At 43.1% G+C, this 12,518-nt stretch overlaps 1 protein-coding gene across 5 annotated transcripts in view; it reads left to right on the top strand.

Annotated features, from left to right (window-relative positions):
- ANO1 (anoctamin 1) overlaps positions 1-12,518 on the top strand; it is a 153,764-nt gene that overhangs the window by 77,139 nt on the left and 64,107 nt on the right. For all 5 annotated transcript variants that reach the window (XM_044269758.1, XM_044269756.1, XM_044269757.1 and 2 more), the window contains one exon: positions 1,806-2,138. In XM_044269758.1, the coding sequence (XP_044125693.1) occupies positions 1,806-2,138 (333 nt within the window). The remainder of the gene's footprint in view (positions 1-1,805; positions 2,139-12,518) is intronic.

The raw sequence follows: 12,518 nt of genomic DNA, 5'->3' as shown, positions 1-12,518 counted from the left end.
CCATCTTAAGATCTGGTTGAATATTCTACAACTTCGATGACCCTTAGAATCAAATGTAAGATTGATGTTTAATGGCTTCTTGCTGAACTTGTTTCTATAAAAAAATGGAGAAAAAACACCAATGACTTAAAGGGGTTATCAGACTATTTATAACTGATGACCTATTCTTTGTATAGGGCATCAGATTCTGACTGGTGGGGTTTTGACACAGATCAGCTGTTTGATAAAGCCTTGGCACTACTGAGAGCACTGGTGCCTTCTCACTGCTTACCTTAGGCTAGTGACGTCACAACCATTGGTCATCCAGCCTAGACGCAGCTCAGCCCAATTCAATAAATGGGCCAAACGGCCTTTTGGCCAATAGTTATCCTTCCGGACATCACTATACAGAAACACTCGGTTTGGCTGAGCGTGCATGCCTTCTCAGTGGGAGAGGGTAACAAGCCGCTCCCAGACACCTCATGGTGGTGTTATCTCCCTTGGGAACCTGAACATTCAACATACCAATCGTTTCTTTCCTCGACATCTTCTGAATGAATTTAATCCGAACATCTAATAGATGGTTGGGCAAGCCCCACTAAAATCAGACCTTCAAATTTTGTCTTGTGACTAATTTCACTAACCAAAATTTAGAATTTTGTCCATTATTGGTTAACGAAAAGTAAGGTTTAAGAAGTCATGTAGAACTGTGATCAGGAACTCCTGTTAGACCTTTTTCCCTATTCCCGCCAAAACCAACCAAGGTTTCTGAACGTTAAGAGTTATAAGGCAATCTGCCAGATGCAAAAACACTGATAAGAACAATATTCGATATGACAATGTTAGGGTGAAAGGTGTGGACTGATAGGCAAAGAGACTGTGTCAATACTGGTGTACTGGAATGACCCTTCATCTTTAGATTTCCTTTGTCTCTGTTGGCATAGTGAATTGCGTAACATAAAATATACAGTAGATAGACCTGTCACCATGAAGACCATTTGTGGAAACTGCAAATGCTTGAGTTTGGTATATATGTGATTTGGTCAAATCTATAGAAATAAGAAAGTACTCAATGGCAAAGAAAACATCTCTCTTTGTAGACCTCATTTTAGACTGATAGTGGAGACATTACCCATAGGAACCATTACAGACAAGAACATTAAAGAGAGCTGGACATGTTGAACATGATGTCTGGTCAGAGGACAGGAGGAGCTCAGCAAATTGTACAGGTTTGTAGGAAAAGATTCAGTGTAACATGAAATTTATTTATTTCGATCCCTGTAAGTTCTGGGCTTAGGAGTCCAGTGGGTGGACCTACTCTGTTATTGGGTGACCCTCTCTTTGGACTCCTAAACTCTGAAAAATCAGGGATTGAAAGAATAGTATACAAGTTATACTTAATCTTTCCCCCACAAAACTATATATCAATCTGCTCAATTCCCCCTGCTTTGTTCCATAACATAGACATCCCTGCATATAGGAGACTATTTCCTGGACTTCTGGAACAGTTTTGGTACCTAGTACCCATTGCAAGATCATCTCAAAATGAATTCCCATATTCTGGACTATTTTCATTGATAGCCTTCATAGTTGGTTGCATTAATGGGTTTTCAAGGATTAGAAAAAAGATGGCTGCTGTATTTCAAAAACATCTCCACAGCTCCTCTCCATTGAAGTAAATGGGGTTGTGGACAGGTGTGGTGAAGTGTTTTTTGCTTTTTTTTGTTGTAGAAAGCAGCCATCTTTATCAAGTCCTGGACAACCCTTTGAACTGTCCACTGCCTGGTCCTTTATTATAATTATTAATCATTACTTCTGTTTTGCAGTTGTTGAATTCCCTGGGTGCCGATCAAGACTCTGCCTGTAAACATGGTATATGTTTCAGAGATGGCCAGAGGAAAGTGGACTATATTTTGGCTTACACCTACAAGAAGTCTTCAGGTAGCAGAACACCAAGTAGAAAGTCTCTCCACAGTAACTCTTTGCACATGTCTCGGAATAGTAAAGACAGTCATCATCTTCCTGGAGGAACTGGTGACGTAGAGTATGCAGAAACTGAACCCAAGATGGATTACCATGAAGATGACAAGAGGTTCCGTAGAGAAGAGTTTGAGGGTAACTTGATGGAGACTGGTCTGGAACTGGAGAAAGATGATGAGGTAATTTTTGAGTCACTTAAGGACCTATGATTTACAGTATATGTGTTCACTGCGCACAATGTTGGTCTGGGTAGCAAAGGCACACCAGTAGAGGTGACTCTGTAGTTAGATGCAAATAGTCACTTCAATTTTAGGCATTCAGGACACAGGATGTAAAGTGCAAGCTAATAGGTTGAGTAGGCCATGGACACGTTCAGGAGGCAAATTGGACACAAATCTTAAGAGGCTATGTCTTCTTGCCACAGTCAATTAAGACCTCTCTCGCTCCTGCCAGGATGCTGGGAGATTTCAGACAGGGAGCCCTACTTGTTAGTACGAGGGCCCACCAGGGAATTTGCCGGGACTGCGGTAAGCCACTCCCAGTCCGATTGCACCCTTTGGCAGCCAACCAGGAGGTTTCACCAGGTGAGACAGATTCAATGCTTAGTCATTATCAAACAAAGGCAACACAGAAGATGTGAATCAGTCTTCTTATTGTGCAACGTTGGGTTGGTTATAAATCAGGACATTTCTGGTGGAATTTAGAAAGGTTACGATCCACCCACCTGATACATATGCTCCACTCCCTGCTTCCTAAATATACAGATAAAGTACAACGTAGAGCAGATAAGCTTCTTTTGACCAGGCGTGTCTCCGAGTCTTTGTGCCAGGTTTCTAGAATGTAGATTTCATTTTGCGAGCGCCGATTCTTTTTCATTAAGCTTTATTACTGACTGGCCGCTGTGTTAGAATTGTGTGCTACATGCTACTGTATAGGGTGTTTCGTTGATCAACAGCAATGGTAACACATGGACGAATAATGTGGTCTGTAGAAGCTATAGAGGGTGGCAACCACTTTTTTACAGAGGGGACACATATCGTACGAGGTCATGTCCTCTTGCCACAGTGAATTAAGACTTGTGTTGTTGGCCAAAAAAAAGGCTTGTGGAAGGGTCATGGAGGGGAAACAAATACTAAAACATGCCCCAAAACCGAGAAAGGGGGGCAATGTTGTTCCTTGCTATAGGGCCCCCACAACACTTTTTTGGATCTCTTTAATCTTGTCACAAATGCTAGACCTCATAGAGAAACCTAACCCAACAAAAACACATTACAGTAATACAACAATTCGTGTTTGTGACCATCCTGGAGCAGCTTGTGTCTGGCTACATCTGTACTAAGCTGGATGCCCCAGAAGGCTGGTCTTGTTGGGTGAAGAGCAGGGGTGGGATTCTAATTTTTAACAGGTTCCCTACTCAACGGCGGACACATGACATCACGACACATGTTTACATATACATACACCATATATATGCAACACACATACACCATATATACACTACACACACATACCACCCAACTAAGGAGCTAAACTATCAGCGGTGCGTGCAGCAATGGAAGAGAACATCTCCAGCTGCCCTGCCGCCGCCAGACCACCGGGTCGGGACTCGTGGTTCTCCAATCCAGTTATTGGGGGGAACTGGCTGAACCCCATGTCTGGTCAGAATTCTGGTGCAAAATTCTGGCACTAAGGTAAGCTCACTAATAGATGGAACAAATGACAAATTTGGAGAATTTTCTGTCTAGTCTACTTTTACACTGACTATGTCAGACAGGATTAGGAGATCTGCCCCAACGTTTCTTGCACGGTGACTAAATTCAGATTGACACGGGTCAATTGCAAGACCAATTATCCAGAAAGCATTAGTACAAACGTGCATTCCTGGTCATTGAGCTGGGTAAAGGTGACGCAGATCACCCGAAGAACAAGCAAAACACTTGTTCGCCCACAAAATGAATGTAGCAGCCGGTCGGCATACGCACAGCAGCTCCATTCTGTTCCGGAGATAGCGGAGTGCTGTAATTGGCTGCACACATTCCAAACAGGCAGCTTTATTCATTTCAGGGGCCTCCACTGGCCAGTAGTGAGACCCCCACCGATCTAACAGTTATCACCTATCCACAAGATTTTCAACATAACTGGATTACCCCTTTAAGTATTAGGATCCCATGTTTCTCTTACTGGTCCTGTATGGCAAGAAATATACTGACTGCAATGGGCATACCACATGCTCCTCAATGCAAGCTAAGGTCAGATGAGAAGCAAACATCAAGGGCACCCACAGATCACATAGGGGCCCCTGAGCAAGAATAATAATAGGCCCTTTGATCCCAAAATGCTAATGTAACAAAAGTGAGACATTCCACCCTTGCTGTGTATACTATCCCTATGTAGGCAGCAGTCTGGCAGTAATAGGGAGCTGTGGGAACCTTTTAGTTTGCCTCCATTGCGTACAGGGCCCCCGTTCAGCTCCACATGATGCATCCATGCCCACATCCTTACAAAAAGATGATAAATTCTCTGGAATATCCGATGTGCTGTTTGTGCTTTGCAATATTTTATTACACGTCCTGAAAGGCTTTGTACAGGATCACAGTTATGGAAAATGCTGGTGGGATGTATTGTCTCATCCACAGTATCCCAAATATGAGGATGTATGCGAAGATATTTGCTTTTCATTGAAAGCAGAGCACAACGGTCGACTTCTGTTCTGTCCAATTAAGAAGACCATGAATGTCACGTATAGGTATCGACCCTTCTGGTCAATGGGGTAAATTTCCTTTCCTTTGCTGCATGAGATCGCCTGTCTTATTAAAGAGGACCTGTCGCCTCTCCTGATCCTATTTTAGTAAATATTTGCATTTCCCATGAAATAGCAATTCCACGGCATCTTTTCTCGTAACTCTGCGTTGTGCCGTTCCTCTGTTTTTCCTCCTATAAATCGAAAGTTTTAACTCATTCACCGAAATTTATTTTTTGTCCGCTCCTTTATTTTGTATTTATTTATTTTTGCAGCCTGTATGCAGAACCATTCACTTCAATGAGCCGCAAAAAAATCCCCAACAAAAACAGAAATGACTCTGTGTGCATTCCGTATATCCGTATATCCGTTCCACAGAAAAATAGAACATATCCTATAATTGTCCACATTATGGACAAGGATAGGACTGTGCTATTAGGGGCCAGCTGTTCTGTTCCGCAAAATTGCGGAATGCACACGGCCGATATCCGTGTTTTGCGGATCTGCAGTTTGTGGTCCACATAACTGTCGTGTGCATGAGCCCTTAGACCAGGGATCAGCAACCTCTGGCACTCCAGCTACTCTGAAACTACAACTCCCAGAATCCTCCTTTCACTTCTATGAGAGGTTCAAAAACAGCTGAATAAGTGTGCATGCTGGGAGTTGTAGTTTCACAGCAGCTGAAGTGCCAAAGGTTGCTGATCCTTGCCTTAGACTGCAGAGACAAACACCTTTTGACAAAGGTAATGGTAACGCCTAGGTTTCAGTTCATTCCTACATTTCCAGGGCAATTGGCACAAGGCAGTGTTCTAAGGGCTCATGCACACGACCGTATGTATTTTACGGTCTGCAAAAAACGGATCCGCAAAAAATACGGATGACGTCTGTGTGCATTCAGTATTTTGCTGAACGGAACAGCTGGCCCCTAATATAACAGTGCTATCCTTGTCCGTAATGCGGACAATAATAGGACTATTTTTTTGCGGAATGGAAATACGGACATACAGAAACGGAATGCACACGGAGTAACTTCATTTTTTTTTGCGGACCCATTGAAATGAATGGTTCTGCATACGGTCGGAAAAAAAAACGGAACGGACACGGTAAAAATATACGTTCGTGTGCGTGAGCCCTAAGGGAAGACGCCCCACAATTATTTTAGGAAACCTGGCAGAACCCGGTTAACACCTCTAGATTCAGATACGGGAAGTGTTGTCATGGGGGCATCAGAATAGTGGCCCTTCTTATAGGTTTCTAATAATTTTAGAATAATAAAAAAAAATTTTAACTTTTTTTTGCTTTACAGTTTAAGTTTTGCTGGGATCAAGTCCTGTGTTTCCTGCAACTCGTTGTTTCCACCGGGTCATCCAACTAACACCCATCTTTCATGGCAGACATGAAGTCATTTTACTTTCTGGCAGGTCGGCGGGCACGCTCGCAAATGTTTGCGCTTTCCCGGGTCATGTGGAGATTTTCCAGCTTACTAAGTTTAGAAGATCTAGACCGTGTCAATAGAGGATGCAGTTGTGGCGGCTGGAGCTGCTCTGGCCTTGTAGTCCTCATAGCTCACCCTAAGGCCTCATGCACACGACCGTTGTTGTGTTCCGTTCCGCAAAATGGGGTTCCGTTGTTCCGTGATCCGTTCAGTTTTGTTTCCATGTGTCTTCCTTTATTTTTGGAGGATCACCAGACATAAAGGAAAGTAAAAAAAAATCTAAGACAGGTTTGCCATGCAAATAATAGGAAAAAAACAGACGCGGATGACAATCTTGTGTGCCTCCGTGTTTTTTAGCGGTCCCATTGACTTAAATGGGTCCACGAACCGTTTTCCACGCAAATAATAGGACAGGTTATATTTTTTTTTTGACGGACTGGAACCACGGATTACGGACGCGGATGACAAACTGTGCATTAGCAAGTCAATGGGTCTGCAGAAAATCACGAAAAACGGAACAACAGACACGGAATAAAACAACGGTCGTGTGCATGAGGCCTAAACCAGGTGAATACACCTGCTGGGTGACCTTTTTTCTTTTTTTTTCCTTGTTCTAATTCATCAGTATGGAAGGATCTGTCGTCTTGCTCCACTGGTACAGTCATCATTACTGCAGAAAACTGCCTCCCTTAATCTCGATCTGTCAGGCTGGTGATGGCATAAAACCAGATCAAGTCATCGCAGAAGAATTTAGTCCATGATCTAATCTGAGCTTCTTGTGCAGTGTGTGGGACACATTTTATGTGGTTTATTAAGCAATGGTAAGGTGTGGTTTACTTCCTGGATTTATTAAATTTTTTCCCTCAATCTCACTCTCTGCCGGTCGATATGTCTCCAATTGCATACACTGGTAGCATGGAATGTTCTATTAGCAGCCAGGTATTCTCCCCTAAAAGTATTGCTCCTCATGGAGTACGGGGTATTATCTCTGTAATACAGGTGCTGAATTGGCCCCATACAGCAGCGAATGGAGGGCCACTTTTATCAATAGTGTTGTAACAAGGATTCTTAAAGGGCACCAGCCATCAGGATCAACCCTATTAAGCCAGGTACACTGCCTGGTAGAGTTGTTCCTGCTGATTACAATGATACCTGTCTTGTGAAAATCTGTAGTGGTGTTCCCAAGAAAAAATACTTTTATTCTTCTTGCACATGAGAGCTGCAGTTCACCAAGGGGTGTGGTCAGCACTGGAAAGCCGAGGAGCTAAGCCACACCCCTTGGTGAACTGCAGCTCTCATGTGCATGAAGAATAAAAATGTTTTTTTCTCATGAACATCAAAACCGATTTTCACAAGGCAGGTATTATTTTAATCAACAGGAACAACCATACCATGCAGTGTGTCTAATGTAATAGGGTCGGACCTGCTCAGGAGTGTTCTTTAAAGGGGTTATCGGATGCCCAAACTAATTTTAGGTATGGCCAGGAAAATGGTTAACGTAAAGTATTAAAAGCCACTCTCTTTTTACAGTCGGTTCATTTCAGCTCTGAGATTTCTGTTTCCGCTCCTTCCTGTCTATGGAGGACCGGAAGTGTGACGTCCAGTACACGGTCATGTCCCCGTTGCAGCCATTTATGTGCCCAGGGAGCATCTGACTGCTGAGCTTCAGTGGTCACGTACCACTCGGGGACATGCCACAACTGAGACCAGTGAATGGCTGCAGCTGCGCACATGACCAGAGATGGGACAGTGCTCTTCTGGAGCATCACCAATGGGGAAACAAAGCATTAGACAGCGCCTAGGCAAATCAATGGGTTGTCTGTGTGATGTAGGGAGAGATTGAGATTTTCTTTAAACCGCTTCGGCCAAGAGTTGACGATCCCGAACAGAACCCCCCCTTACAAACTCAGACTTCAGTTATAAGAGGGGGGGTTTAAAATGTTATATACCCCTTTAGGGTGGTGGGTGTCGCACACAGATTTTTTAAGTAGTTTTTGAGCCAAAGCCAGAAGTAGATCCAGCAGGAAGGAGAAGTAGAAGTCTTTCCTTTATATTTCTCACTCCCTTCCAACTCGCTTGTGGAGGATGCATCATTCATAAAATGTATGGTAATCAGCATCCTAGACACACTTTCAATGTATGTTCAACCTTGCAACTGGCATGTCCTTTGGTGCACTTGTTTTCAAGTCAGTCTTGTGGGGGGAAAATGGCACAATGGAAATTGGAAAAATGCTATGCGTGACCTGCGTCTTTTCCAGAGGCAGACTGGGAACTTAAAGTGGGCATGGAAAATAAGTGGCCTCGTTGTTGGTGGGTCCAACTTGACAGAAGGCAGGGGCAACACAAGTAGGTGGGTCCAGCAATTGTGGTACAAAATACCCCCCTGCAGAACCAAATACAGTGCATCACAAAATAATGCCCCAGCAGCCCAAAATACCTTCTCAGAAGCTGCCCCTCTTTTGGTGGCCAGCCTTAGCTGCTTCGTTCTATCCTTCTACTCCAGTTGCCTCAGGGTGGCAATACAGTCGAATTCAGGAGCCAGGGGGGGAAGCATAAGATCACTGCTCATCTGGAGGGCTCGGGCGGCCCACTGGGTAGTTTCCCTTGTCGAGTTTATGGCCAGTCCACCCCTGGCCGTTTCCTATTATTCTTCTTGCACCACTTTATGCTTCTGGTAACTGTGGCCCATCCTGTTCATAAGTGGTGTCTGTAAAGATATAGAGAGGACCTTTTACAAGTAAAAAATAAATGAATAGGTTGTAGAGCTGAGAACTTGTATTATAACCATTATTTGGGCTTTTGGCCATTTAGGGAGTTATAGTGGGGCTTACTGACCTGATCTGATGACTTAACACAGTGACACAGTCTCCATGAAGTGGGCAGATAAGTCCTTTGAGGGCGTCTTCTTAATGGACAACTGTTGGGTGACGTCTCCGGCAATGACTAGGAATATTGTGCCTTAAACTCGCTGAACCCTCATGGATTAATATAACTTTTTTTTTTTTTTTTAACCTCCCTCTGTATTTATAAACTACAGTAGTTTTGAATGAATTAATTCATTTTTGTATCTGCTGACTGCTTTAGAGATTGTGATGATTGGCTTCAGTCTCGAGGGTCAAATTGGTCTCCGAAAAAGAATGTCTCCTTTGGCACAAATGAACTAAAAGCCAGGTTCAGTATTTTTGTGGGATAAATAGATGAGTAACAGATGATTCCTAGTATCAACATGACCACTTTTTAGAGGCCTTACAGTACACTATTAAAAATCTGTAAACACTTTAGGTGCCCTAGACCATCTTAATACAGCAGTCGATGAAGCATTTTGTATACCTCCATATAAATTCGGAAGTGTATAGCGATACGGTAGAGGCCAATGGATAACGTCTAGCATTAAACAGGGATGGGTCTAACACAAGATGCATACTGCAAAAACCTAAAGCTCTGTGTATTCTGGTCAGCCTGCTATCTTACTGCCTCCTAAGTAGGAGGAGGTCTAAATGTATGTCATGCCAGCATATTACCAGAGTCCAGTTCATCAGTGGTGATATGGAGCCTGCGGTCTGGGTAACTAGTGATCTCATACAGGGCTGTTGGGCACTCTTAGGCTCCAGGACCAAACAGTGGCTGCCTGAACCTTCTATAGTTGGGCTCCTTTTCAATGAGGCCCAGTCTGAGTACTGTATTTATGTGTCTAGCGGAATCATCATGTGCTGGTCTACTTGTCCACAAATTCTACCAACTTAAAAAAAAAAAAAATTGGGGGGGAGGGAAGAAATCCAAATTCAAATGGCAGGACTTTCCCAGTAGTTGTTTGCAACAGTCTTGGTAAGACAAAGCCAACTAAGAGAAACTATAATGGAAGATTTGCAACTCTTCTATGTTGTAGACCCACTCTTGGCTTTGTCCTTCAAATACTGATCTAAAATACCGCAAGAACCAAAACCATCTTCTATGAGAGAGCCATAAAAGTCCCATTCATTTCTCTGCACTCCGATCTGTATGCGGTTTTCTTGATAGTCCGTCCTTGAGCCCTTTTTGATTCAATGATTTCGATGAGCCAGAACATTTAGTAATTGGGTCTCCGGATCTCAAAGTATTTTCTTGACTATTTGTGACCAAGTCGATGAAGAATAAGGATGTAAGAAGATCAATAACTGTGTTTTGTAAAATGTAGCTGGGGGATGAGGTCTGAAGGTCTCCTCTGTAGAATATAAAGTCCATGGGTGACGTATGGGACCTTTTACTGGAGAAGAGCCCAGCTTTTGTGCTGGTGTTTACAGAGAAGGCATTACTAGCATTTCAATTTACAAAGGGACCTTTTGAAGTTCTGCCATGGTCAAATAAAAACCAGTTATTAAAATGTGTTTCTGTCTAGGGGTCAGGATGCGTGTCATCCCAGTAAGCCCATGGCGCGTTTTGTAGACACTGCTCGTTGTATCGGTGATCTCAGGGTAAACATCACTATGTGAGCAGGTGGACACAAGTGCCAATAAGAACAATGAGGGAGTCATATGAGCAGCATGGAGTAATGCAGATTATATGTCTTCATTTAAATCCATTAATGACACCATTGTGATCGCCACTGGCGTACCTCCAATGGAGGCAGACCACACAGCTACTATGGGAAGTGGGCCCGCAGTGAACTAAAGGTCCCATCCCCTAATTACATTTAACACAGGCTCCAGTCCAGCTTCAGTCTAGAATCCCTATAATCAGTGGAGAAAGTGAAAGGACCTGTGATGTCATCACAGGTCTTGTGTATATATAGTAGGGGACCTGCATAAAGGATAGTGTAGTTCACAGGTTAGAAAAGTGCATCCGCCAGGACCTGTGATGACATCATCACAGGTCCTTAAACCCCAAACAGCGTAGATTAGAACTGTACCAAGAGCTCTCCATTGAGACTAGAATGGAGTGGCAAGAGAAGGTCCTTGCTTTTCTCTTCCTTTGCCCTCCATTCCCTGTTTTACTGATCTCACTCATATATAATACTGCAGACAGTTACAAACACTATTACCTCATGTACCTCACACAGTGACCATAATGTATAACTGACCACATATATCTGTACATACTGCATCTACTATACCTTGTAGGTCTCACATCAGTACACTGCTCTTTATGTATATACACACACTGCATATACTATACAATATAATAGAGGCACTGTACAGATATATAGTATATACATCAGTGTACTGCTATGTGAGGTACGAGGTATAATAGATGCAGTGTGTACAGATATATAGTATATATAGCAGTGTACTGCTATGTGAGGTAGGAGGTATAATAGAATCAGTGGGTGTGTGTATGTATATATATATATATATATATATATATATATATATATATATATATATATATATATAGTATATACAGCAGTGTACTGATATGTGAGGTAGGAGGTATAATAGATGCAGTGTGTAGATGTATAGTATATACAGCAGTGTACTGCTATGTGAGGTAGGAGGTATAATAGAAGCAGTGGGTATAGATATATAGTATATACAGCAGTGTACTGCTATGTGAGGTATAAATTACACCTGGTAAATCGCATATCCGTATGCGGCCCAGTGATTTTTATGTGCACCCCTGGTGATGGCCATAATTTACTTAAAACGTCACTTACTTTTCACAAAATTTTCAATATCTGAGAGAGATCAAAAGTTTGTGGTCAGTGGGGTCTGAGGGCTGAGACCCCCCCTCACTGATCCATAGAATGAGGGGAGAGAAGTGCTCACATATCACACTCTCTCCTTGCTGCAGGAATTGATAATGATGACCTATCCTCAGGTTGGATCCAGGGGTGCACCAGCAATGAGGCCAGGTGAGGTCAGGCAGCACCAGGTAGGGGCAAGAGGGGGCAGCGGAAGGGCCATGGGTAGTGAGTGCTTTCATTGTGGCAAAGGGGTCAGGTTAGAAATTGGCATGGGGGGGGAGGGGGGGGCCGTTTTAGTTTTCTCCTCAGGCAGCAGAAAGGCAAGCTGCACCCCTGGTTTGATCATTATTAAAACATTGCTTATCTTTGGAGTAAGACACAGGGGAAACCAAACTACCTGTCCAATCATTATTTCCTTGGTGGCAGACATTGAGGATCTCTGGAGCAGAACCTTGTGTTATGTATGTAATGAAATACATACAATTTCCCATCTCTTTGTCACGGCCGCTTTGTTGACTTTTGGTTTCTATGTTTGACTTGCATAATACATATATTTTTATAGGGCTGTATAATGTGCTGGCCCTGGCATGCAGCGTCTGGTAGCGATCTCCACATTTACATATCCTGTTCCCTAGAATGTAAATGTGACATAACCAAGGAGGAGTCCGATTCACTAGACCTTAATCATTAAAGATTTATGGGTCTGCGTTCATGCCATTATTAAC

Source organism: Bufo gargarizans, chromosome 10 (assembly GCF_014858855.1).
Source record: "Bufo gargarizans isolate SCDJY-AF-19 chromosome 10, ASM1485885v1, whole genome shotgun sequence".
Classification (NCBI taxonomy): domain Eukaryota; kingdom Metazoa; phylum Chordata; class Amphibia; order Anura; family Bufonidae; genus Bufo; species Bufo gargarizans.
This window is presented reverse-complemented; position numbering and strand designations above follow the sequence as displayed.